The sequence below is a fragment of the Echeneis naucrates genome, chromosome 16 (genome assembly GCF_900963305.1).
Source record: "Echeneis naucrates chromosome 16, fEcheNa1.1, whole genome shotgun sequence".
Taxonomy (NCBI): domain Eukaryota; kingdom Metazoa; phylum Chordata; class Actinopteri; order Carangiformes; family Echeneidae; genus Echeneis; species Echeneis naucrates.
The window spans coordinates 14,960,042-14,970,948 of record NC_042526.1 but is presented as its reverse complement, the minus strand read 5'-3'; the positions used below and the strand labels follow the sequence as shown (position 1 = coordinate 14,970,948).

The following is a 10,907-nucleotide window of genomic DNA, read 5'->3' as shown; positions in this document are numbered from 1 at the left end:
ACGGTTTCAATTCCGGACTCTCTGGACTACATTAACCAAACCCCCGAGGACGGGACGCGGATCGTGTGAGCGCAGCGGATCCTAGCAGACCTGGATGGGTCTGACCTCCGCGGCCATGAACGGAGCCTCCATGTTGCTTAGCCCTATCGATCTGGTTCAGTCCCCGCTGCTAACCACAGCACTTAGCGGGCTAGCGGTGCCGCCGACCTAGTTCATAACAGCTAGCGGTGGCGTTAGGTAACTCCTGGGTCGGGTCCCACCTGGGAGACAGCGGCCTGCAGAGTTAGCGACACCCGGCTGATGAAAACTGTGACATTAGTGTGAGACGCCGAGCTGTCAGACTGAAAGCCCCCGCAGACAGCGACGGTGACTCCGCACGTTTTTGTTAGTTTTTTTTTTTTTTTTTTAATTTTATCGACGGGGCTGTGTCCGGACGGGACTGCCTTCATCGTGTCCTGAAAGTAAGTCTAGCTTCTGTGGTGGACGTCTGCTCGCCGTTTGTTGCCTAAATGTTTGATTTAATCTCTGTCTGTGGCCTGGGCCGAGGGGCCAAGACCCCCAGCTGAGCCTCCGTGTAGCCGTGTGTCCTCTCTCCTCCTCGGGCAGAGAGGCGGCTCTGGTCCGGGCCTAGCTCGAGGAGCTAACAGCTACCTGTTTATCTGACCCAGCTACCCCGTCGCATTGTTTGTAGCCCCATGTGTTGCCGGGGTGAGATAACAGGAGGTGTTTATCGGTATGAGCTCACCACCTCAAAACATTTTGGATGTTTTGCCCAACTTTTATTACAGCGGTGTGATTAGCAGCACCTCCGCTGACTCTGACCTGCTTCCCCTTGCTAATGCTAACAGTGACGTCGGGGTTATGAAATGTTGAACCCTAGCCGGCCTCTCCGGCTACATCAGCCTCCTCCTCCTCTGGACACCCTGATAACTGAGGCTTCATTCGCAGGTTTCAGCCTAAAGAGGAGCGATGTCTTGTCCATGCACCTCGGCTGCCAGGCTCTTCTTCAGCACTGCCCACAGAGGTGAGTCCCAGTCCGGGCTAAAGCGGAGTGGCTCATGTCAAAAACAGCTGGGAAAGCGAAGTAGCGAAGTACTGACTAATGTCACATACCACGGCTGTCTGATGAGTGGGACTGTGTCTTCTTGAGTAAATAAGAAATCGATGAAAACACACTAGTAAAGACAAAGTGGCGTGATGCAGCTACAGATAAGATAACCTGTTAGATTAACCACTTAGAGTAAGGCAGTCTGTCAACATCAACAAAGCATGGGGGATAAAGTCTGCGGGGGTAAAACACTGTCAATGTTTTTTGTTATTGCAGTCTAGCAGTTCCTTTCTGTCTTTGTCGCAGATGATCGAGATGGTAAGAGAGAAGTTGAAAGGAATATTTGCGTAATTGTGGCTGTGAAAGCCGGAATGTGGTCTGAAGATAAAGTTAATTTTCAGCTTTTATCCCTCCATCACCCAAACTGAGACTTTAACTTTCGTTAAAAAGTTTTTAAAATCAAAATTGCATGCGGTAAAGAAGGATCAAATATAACAGTTAATGAGTTCATAAAAGTTCATCAAAGTTCATAAAAATATTATGAAGTTTATCTCTGACTGCGAACTTAATATTATGGTGGTTTATTATTATTATTGTTCAACTGACACATCTATATTTATGGAACAGCACTGGCGTATGAGTATGGTAAAGAAGGAGAACAACATTAAAGTAAAAAAGTAAAACAGAATTTTTTAATTTTTTTTCCTTTGTTTTTCACAAAAATGTGTGAAATAAATGCTCTATTATAAGACAAATGTGCCTGTTGACTAGTCAGTTATTGATTTACTTATTTTATGTCTTCATACAGCAGGCAGAAGCAATTATGAAAATGTTCTTTTACATGGCCATTGCAAACTACACGTTTCTTAGCAGTCAAAGTGCATTTTTCTGTTGGTCTCTTGTTGCAGGATTTTCTTGCTCCAGGATTCAGCTCTTTTCTCTGAGTCGTCAGGGCTCTCGGGAAACTCACTTACCTGCCCGGGTACGTGTGAGATCCTTTTCAGAGACTGCAGTCTGCTATGGCTCCAAGGATGGAGCGACCAAGGATGGCGGAAGTGATGGTGGAAAGGTAAACTTTGTACAGGGGGATAGTCTTTGTTGGGTCCCTCTACTGTAGATGATAATAATGTATTTAAAAATGTGCTGACACAGTTGTGTTTACACAGAAAAACATCAGTGATGGGAAGAGACTCTCTGGCTCTGGCGGATCAGGCAAGGGGGGAAATCAGCTCCGCTGCCCTAAATGTGGAGATCCCTGCACACATGTGGAGACCTTTGTATGTGAGTAAACTTCAAAATATCGGATAGCCATATAAGAAACAAATGAGCACTCTGAGCTAAGTGAGGGGAAATAAATGGCTAAGTATTAATAAGATGAGTTGTGCTTCCAAAATATGAAAACACTGTCTCATTTGAAAAGTCCGCATTGTCACAGCTGTGGTTCACAGAATTGTGCCTTTACTGAGTAAAAAAAAAAACGAAAAAGGACAGTATAGGAATCGATAGGTGGATAGATGTCCATTTACATTTTTGATTCTGTGCTGAAGTGTTTTTCCTTTTTTAATCATATTTTCTTTTATTAACTTATTTCAAATACAAGCATTTCTTCTGTTGCAATATAAACCTTGGATCTCTACCGAAATGAAGTACAAGCTAGTGTAAATATGCAGTTAAAAATGGTGCTATTTAGACATCGACCTCAATTTGTTTGCCAAAGTAAACAATAAGACATTGTGAATTTGTAAATAGCTGTGTGCCTCAAACTATCAGGGTTTTTTTTTTTGTTTTTTTTTTTTGTTTTTTTTGTTGGATGGGCTAAGAAAATTTGCAGATCTGAACTGGTGTGTTTTTGTAAACTTATTGGCCTGAAAATAGGACCACATACCACAATTGGGGGTCAGTGAATAATCCTCATTGACATCACTCACTACTTTTTTTTAAACTTTGCTTATTTGCACATTTTAAAATGGCAATAAGCTACATCTGTGTTATTCTATTTGCTGCACCTGTAAATCTTTGCTTATGAATTCTTTTTCAACATTTTGGGATAAACCTCAGTACATGGTTAGATTGTGGTGTCCCACTAAGGTACTGTTTATAGAGGTAACGTGACTTAATACTCAAATGTAGAAAAGAAAAAAAAATTATACTTGAGGAATAATGAGTGGACTGGAACCCATTGTTTATATCCCCGACCCGCTTTTCTTTTTTCTCCTTGATTATCTGTTTTATATTTATGCCACTGCCTGGTATTGGACAAAATTTTTTTATTGCATAGTTTTAGAACTAAACTTAGAAAATGATAATACAATTCATGAGCTGGCATTGCATTATATTGCTAAAACACGCTACAGTGTAATATTAATCTTTGAACTAAAATCTGTCTTGGCATTTCATTATGTAGCTTAATTACCTTTTATTAGTTTTCTCATAGGCCAGAACCAAAGTCATGCAACAACAACCTCATGCTCAAGTCACACCTGATTGTATCTGGCTATTTCACTGTGATTTCAGCAACACTTTCTCAGTACACAAATCTATTTGCCTTTAGAAATTATTTGACTTTGATCCATGTTGTGAAATTTTTCAGCATTGACTGTGTTGTGTGTTACTGTTTTTCAGCCTCAACACGATTTGTGAAATGTGAAAAATGCCACCATTTTTTCGTGGTTCTGTCTGAAACTGATTCTAAGAAGGGGCTAAACAAAGAGCCAGAATCTGCTGCAGAGGCAGTAAAACTGGCTTTTGCACAGAAACCACCTCCTCCCCCCAAGAAGGTGAGAAATCAAAGCTGGTGCTCACATGGACAAATATGATTTTCAATTACTTAAATGTAACAGTTTATATTTGTTTTTCATACCAAATTAATGTATAAATTCTTTTTTTCCCAGATATATGCTTATCTTGACAAGTATGTTGTTGGCCAGTCCTATGCAAAAAAGGTGTTAGCCGTTGCAGTATACAATCACTACAAGCGCATCTATAACAACATCCCTGCTGGAAGCCGGCAGCAGGTGGAGGTGGAGAAACAGCCCTCTCTAACACCTCGTGGTAAGTATTACTAATTTTTGTACATCTGATTCCTCCAGTTTAGTTTTTAATGGCATGTCTCTTTTTGAGATCAAGTAGCAATTTGGGAAATGTTTGCATCCTTTATCTCCTCTGTTTTCATTAACTTTGATTGACATGAAATGTAGCGTTGAACTCTCAAAAATGTTTCTAGGCAGTTTGTCTTACTTCTTGAAATGACGCATTCACCATTTATATAAAGAAAGTTTGCCTAAAATTACAATTTAATCTATAAAACATTTAATAATTATATCCCCAGTACAGTGACGTAAGCAGTAACAGCAAAAACATAATTAAGATATAAAACTTCATGCATTAACAACCGACAGCAATCATTTCTCCACATGCAGAGCTGACACACATACACTTCATTCTGCTTAAGTTTGTTGCAATGAAGCAATAAAATTAAGGGACAATAAATCTAACAAAATAATTTGGGAAGGGTTGACTCGTGATCATAATCTGTATAATTTGGCATTTGTTCAATACTTACGACATACAAGACCGCATCAAACTTTTTTTTTCCCAGGATTGCAATATTATGTCATAATGGTAATGATTTATTGACAGAACTTATTTAACTTGTTTATTGAGAACTTTCATCCTCTTCCTGTAGAGCTAGAGATGAGAAGACGAGAGGATGAATACAGATTCACAAGTAAGTGGTTGAACCTCTTCCCTGTTATTGCGACTGTAAAAGTCAACACTTCAAAGCAGTTTTCTGTCTTGTTTTCTTGAGTTGCACAAATGCCAAACTGTACAGACATCTGTGGATCCTGCAGTTGTTGCATTGTCTTTTTCAGTGCGATGAGTAAGTTTCAGGTGTTGCTCAGCGTTAATAATTAATAGGTTGTTTTTTTTTTTGTTTGTTTGTTTGTTTGTTTGTTGTTTTTTTTTTTTCAAAAATTAGAAAATAAATGCATTTTGGCCTAAAGCTGCATTGCTTTTATTTTGAAGTTTTTTGTTTTTTTTTTTTTTTTATGTACGTAAAGACGCAATACGTAAACCAATAGGCGTGCTGATTGAATCTTCATTGTTACAAGCAGGTCAGAAGACTTTACCCCTCAAAAATTTCCGCTCACGCTAAAAAAAGAAAGGTTGATGCCGAATGCAGAGTTTTCAACAAAGCATGGATTACTGAGTATTTCTTTATTGAAGTCAAAGGCAAAGCCGTGTGTTTAGTTTGCAGAGAGCAGGTCGCTGTGTTAAAGGATTATAATTTGAGTCGGCATTAAGGACGAAACACACAAACATAAGGAGACATGCTCTGAAGATATTGGTTCTCTTTGGATCTACCTACATATGTGAACAAACATGGTGAAGTTTACCAAATCCAGTGAACTTTGGAGGCCTTTTCCCAAAATTACAGTTCAGTGACAACCATGAAAGAAAATGACGCATCTTGCTCATTATTTGGTATACAAAGACAATACTGGGATGTCTCTAGAAGGCTAAGAACCTCTTTTTGACAGTACATGAAACTCAAAATGTGTTTTGGGGTCAATGTAAAAAATAATGCAATAGATGATGAGACACAGCTGGCATATACCGGTCCTGGAGCAGTGACTGCTTCATACTGCTTTTAACATTTACTGTGTACAGCTGAGTTTCAAATGGTTAATATTTAACTGACCGGACAATGAGATATGGTAGCCCAGTGACCCACATGCACATCTGTACATATGCTGTTTTCAGTCCAACCCTCATCCCTCAGTAACTCCAACTGGCACTAACCAGGGCACATCTATTTTTAGCCTGTACATGGAAGCCATTACTAGGCACAGGTTGACACATACACCATCAGTGAATGAGTGGCAGGTCCAAATTGCACTTCAGTGTTTCCCATCGAAAGCTTTCAGCTGCTTGTCTTTGATTCTTTTTCTTCCAAAGTAGTTTCATACTTTTTCAATCATGAGGCTAACCCAGTGGCTTTTTTTTGTCATTGCAGAGCTGCTCCAGATTGCAGGAATCAGTCCCCATGGAAATGCCCTGGGAGCGTCCATGCAGCAGCAGGCAAGCCAGCAGGCCCCTCAGGAGAAGAGGGGCGGGGAGGTGCTGGACTCCACACACACTGACATTAAATTGGAGAAGAGCAACATCATACTTCTAGGTCCAACTGGCTCAGGTTGGTGGCGTGTCAACATTTACCTAAGAACTGTGAAACGGCACAGTGACACCTGCCAAAGTATTAATGTGGTTTATATGGCAATATGAATCTGTCTTGTTAAAAGAAATTTGATCACAATTTCTCATAATTCTTTCCAGGAAAAACATTGTTGGCACAGACACTGGCACGTTGCCTCGATGTTCCCTTCGCAATTTGTGATTGTACCACACTAACTCAAGCTGGATATGTGGGAGAAGACATTGAGTCTGTTATTGCCAAACTGCTGCAAGATGCCAACTACTCAGTGGAGAAAGCGCAACAAGGTGAGCAGATGGACCAAATTTAACAGCACAGCTGTTTCCCTGTTGAAAATTTTACCTGATTTAGAAATAAAAAGCTGATCGAACTGCAGTAGCATTATATATCATGGAACTTGCATGTTTGCACTGTTTTCATGTTTCATAGGCATCCTGAATCAGTTTGAACTTGGGACAGCAATGAGCAGCTGAATAGAATTAAATTCAAATGTAAATAGAATTAAAATAAATGGTGCTTACAATGAAAGACAATCAGCCTTCCTTTGTTAATCCCCATCTTTCAATTATTCTGCTAAAACTGGGATGTTAGTATAACCAGTTCAGACTTGAATTAATGTGTGATAAGTGAAGTGGATCCCCTGGACCGGTGCTTATCCCAGGTCTGGACATTCATTCATTCATCTATCTTCAACTGTTTTATCAATGTGCAGCTTTTGGACAAGGGCAGGGTACACCCTGGACAGGTCGCCAGTCCATCACAGGGGCCTACATACAGAGACAGACAGAGACTAACAACCACTCACATTCAGACCTACAGACAGTTTAGTGTCACTGTTAAACAGGAGTACCGGAGGAAACCCACACAGACACGGGGAGAACATGCAAACCGTGCACAGAAAGTCCCAAGGCCTAACCAGGGTCTAATGCTCTGAAATCAGTTATTACATATGTAATCTTTCAAAGAGGTAACATTTTTCAAGGATACAACTGCACTATGGTATGTTCTGCAAGTTTGCATTTAAAAGTTGATTTTATTTCTGTAACTATGTACACAAGGTTTATTACTAATGCTGCTAATGGTGGTCAGTCAAGCTTACATAACTGTGGCCCTGTTCTTCTGTTTCATGCAGGGATTGTGTTTCTAGATGAGGTTGACAAGATTGGCAGTGTGCCTGGAATCCATCAGCTGAGAGATGTAGGTGGAGAGGGAGTCCAGCAGGTCAGTATTCAGTTTCACTAAATCAAACCTCCATCCTGTTTGTTTGTAGACATCGAGCTTCTAATATGTATCCCAATGGTATGGATGTAATACAACATAGCAGAGGTAATGTGGCTAACCATGGCTTGTGTTGACTTTCATTTTCCTTTTCCTTTCTGTCAGGGTTTGCTTAAACTCTTGGAAGGAACTATTGTCAATGTTCCTGAGAAAAACTCCAGAAAACTGAGAGGAGAAACGGTGCAGGTAGACACAACAAACATCTTGTTTGTTGCCTCTGGTGCATTCAATGGACTTGATAGAATCATAAGCAGAAGAAAGAATGAAAAGGTAAATTTCATACATCTACCAAAAAGTCCTGTTAATCATCATACCTGCCTCTAACCTGATCTTCACACTTTTTTTTTTTTTTTTTTTAGTATTTGGGTTTTGGAACTCCCTCTAACTTGGGGAAAGGTCGACGTGCAGCGGCTGCAGCAGACTTGGCCAACTCCAGTGGTGAAACAGACACAGTGGCAGAGATTGAGGAGAAGGACAGACTGCTGAAGCACGTTGAAGCCAGGGACCTGATTGAGTTTGGAATGATCCCAGAGTTCGTCGGCCGTCTACCTGTGGTCGTTCCCTTGCACAGCCTAGATGAAGAAACACTAGTCCGAATCCTGACAGAGCCACGCAACGCTGTAGTGCCTCAGTACCAGGCTCTGTTCAGCATGGACAAAGTAAGGGCTCTGACCTATTGACCGTTATAGTCCAGTGAGACATCAAACAGCAGCACTGTGTGAGAAAGCATTTAAATAGGAGCGTGGTAATTGTTTCGATGTCACCAGAAACAACAAGCTGCCAAAAATCTGGTAATAGTCAATAATGACTTGGTTGTTGACCCAGAGCAATGCAAGTCATTTAGCAGGGTCAGTCAAATGCCTGCAAGAGCACTTTCCTTATAATTTCATTATATTATATTGTAATTTGAACTCAAAAAATAAAAAAGGACTCTACTGATATTATAAAATGTTACGCAGTGTTGAGTAGGGCTCTGGTACTCAAACTGTCCTCTCTGGGTGATAGTTTACTGTCTGTTCTCTGAAACGACACACCTACACCAACCAGGCTCCTTTTCCATGTTGATAGATCTACCAGAGCATAACTTGAGGAGAAATGTAATCACAGGTCACTTTATTTAGACCTGAATGTCAGGAGTTTGAGATTTAAACTGAATCTGAAATATGTTGTTTCTTTCAGTGTGATCTGAATGTGACTCAGGATGCGCTGAGGGCCATAGCCCGGATGGCTCTAGAGAGAAAAACTGGAGCTCGAGGCCTCAGATCTATCATGGTATGTCATTTTGGGTATCAAACTTCAAAAAACCTCATGTTGATATAACATAATAATCAAGCGCATATTTTGTTTGAATAGGAAAAGCTCCTTCTTGAGCCCATGTTTGAGGTGCCACACTCTGACATCATGGCTGTTGAGCTGAACAAAGATGTCGTTCAAGGAAAATCCCAACCAAGATATAGCAGGTCGGTGTCTCTTTGCGCACAGAACACCAACACGCGTTCAGATTGCTGAAGCTTAGCACGCTGAGTCTCCATATTTGCGTGGTTTGAAACCTGAACAGGAGTTTTTATTTGAATTTCAGAGCTCCAGCCAAGGAGTCAGCAGATGAGGACTATGACTCGGGCATTGAGGAAGAGAACTGGCCTCGACAGGCGGATGCTGCTAACAACTGAACCCCATCTCACACATTTAAACTAAAGACAATGCTGTCTGAAATCATTAGATTACTATGAACCCTTGGAAACCAAGATTGGGTTTTATTATAGCCCCTGACAAACAAGCTGTGGAAACGGGAGTAGAGGTAACGAAGGCTCTTAATTCTTGGTAAAGATTGTTTTCATGAACAGAGTGTAACAACCTATAGGGTCCTGTGCATCAGATGGTAATTCTCTTGTGCTGCAGTCACATGGTGGACCTTTATAATATATATCAATCTCTGGGGATTGTTAACATTTTATCTATATAAAGATAATGCAATTTTATTCATGAAAGAAGTTTCAGCGAGTATTTTCTTTCTGTGGTGATGGGCTGTCATGGCGAGGGAAGCAAATGGGAATTATGGGATCATACTGTACACTTCCAGACGTTTGGGTAGAGAAAGTGTAGATGTGATGTTACCATGTTCAGTAATGCCTTATATCATAAGGGCATAATATTCCATGAGCACATCAATATTTTGATGTTTTCTTCTTTACCACCATTTTAATAATGGTGCTCACAGTGAGATCAGGCTGTAAATGTTGAGCTACACTGACTTAGTAGCATTTGTATGAAATGACCTCTAATTAGGAGAACGTATTGTAAAGTGTAATGCACCAGCACACTAAACACAGCAGGTGAAACATAATGGTGACCTTTTAAACAACCAGAATGGTTATTCAGTGTTTTGCTTCCTGTTTAGCCCACCTTTTAGGCCATACATGTGTTTTCTAATAGGCCTCTGTAATCACAGGACTGGATCTGAAGGCTGATTCTCAGAGCAGGATTAGCATGTTGACTGGGGAACTAAAGTCTCATTGAAATATAAGCAGAATTTTTTTTTTTTTTTTTTTTTGTCATAATCATCCTCTGTTCATTACAGAGTTTTTTTTCTCAAAAGAGATAGTGAAACTGTATTTTCTAGATTTCAGTCTTTTCCAGAAAGGTCACTGCTGGCTTCCACTCTGAACCTGCTTTATCAGACACCTCTCGCAGCAGCAGGTATTTTTACTTTCTTTCTTTGTGCTGGCGTTTGGAAATTCATCTCACTCGTAGCGCCGTAATATCCTGTTATGAAATGGTACCACAATTCACGTTTGTAATAAAATCTCTACTGAAATTGTCTCTGACTGATCCACGCTGCTGTACTCTTTAATATGCTGTTTGTGCTCTAAATTTAGATTAAACTAGATACGTTTCCCTTTGCTTTTAGGTTTCCTTTTCTCTCAGTTACCAAATTTGAAAAACTGCTTTTATTTTCAGAGGATTGTTACAGAACCTGAACACCTCCTAAGTTTGTGACTCCTAAATTTATTGTGATTGTTAAAAGTGTATAAATAAAATGTATATCTCTGTACGACATTTTGGGTCTTTTTTTTTTTTTTTTTTTTAAACACCTTTAAAATTGTCAAATCAAATGTTTCAGTATGGAGCAGAATTTCAGACTCCTTAAAAATCATTGAAACAGGAAGCAAACGTAAGACGTATCAGAGTGCTGTTCTGTGTTGTTCCACTGTCACCTTTATATAATCAGCTAATCTCTAAAGTCTTTTGGTTTCCGAATACCTCAGCATTTCCCTAATCCCCTTCAAGTCCCCATTAAAGACACAAACTATGGATGAGGAATTTTAAACTAAAAAAAAAATATGTAATAATTCTAAAACAAAATGCATA

At 40.0% G+C, this 10,907-nt stretch overlaps 1 protein-coding gene across 2 annotated transcripts; it reads left to right on the top strand.

Moving 5' to 3' along the window:
• Nucleotides 1–182: 182 nt before the first annotated feature.
• clpxb (caseinolytic mitochondrial matrix peptidase chaperone subunit Xb) lies at nt 183–10,593 on the top strand. Of its 2 annotated transcripts, XM_029522935.1 has the most exons (15): nt 184–461; nt 949–1,024; nt 1,957–2,117; nt 2,215–2,329; nt 3,671–3,825; nt 3,940–4,099; nt 4,734–4,775; nt 6,066–6,242; nt 6,383–6,547; nt 7,393–7,481; nt 7,644–7,808; nt 7,898–8,197; nt 8,718–8,810; nt 8,892–8,998; nt 9,118–10,593. In XM_029522935.1, the coding sequence occupies exons 2-15, from the start codon at nt 970–972 to the stop codon at nt 9,206–9,208; spliced, it is 1,875 nt and encodes a 624-aa protein (XP_029378795.1). In that variant the 5' UTR covers nt 184–461; nt 949–969; the 3' UTR covers nt 9,209–10,593. The 2 variants fall into 2 exon arrangements, with proteins under 2 accessions (XP_029378796.1, XP_029378795.1); XM_029522936.1 differs by lacking the exon at nt 4,734–4,775 and having other exon boundaries at nt 183–461.
• Nucleotides 10,594–10,907: the final 314 nt, after the last annotated feature.

Coding starts and splice junctions, on each gene's coding strand:
- clpxb (XM_029522935.1), top strand. CDS start 970: ATGTCTTGTCCATGCACCTCGGCTGCCAGGCTCTTCTTCAGCACTGCC. Junction 2,330..3,670: donor ACATGTGGAGACCTTTGTAT/GTGAGTAAACTT, acceptor ACTGTTTTTCAG/CCTCAACACGATTTGTGAAA. Junction 3,826..3,939: donor CACCTCCTCCCCCCAAGAAG/GTGAGAAATCAA, acceptor TTTTTTTCCCAG/ATATATGCTTATCTTGACAA.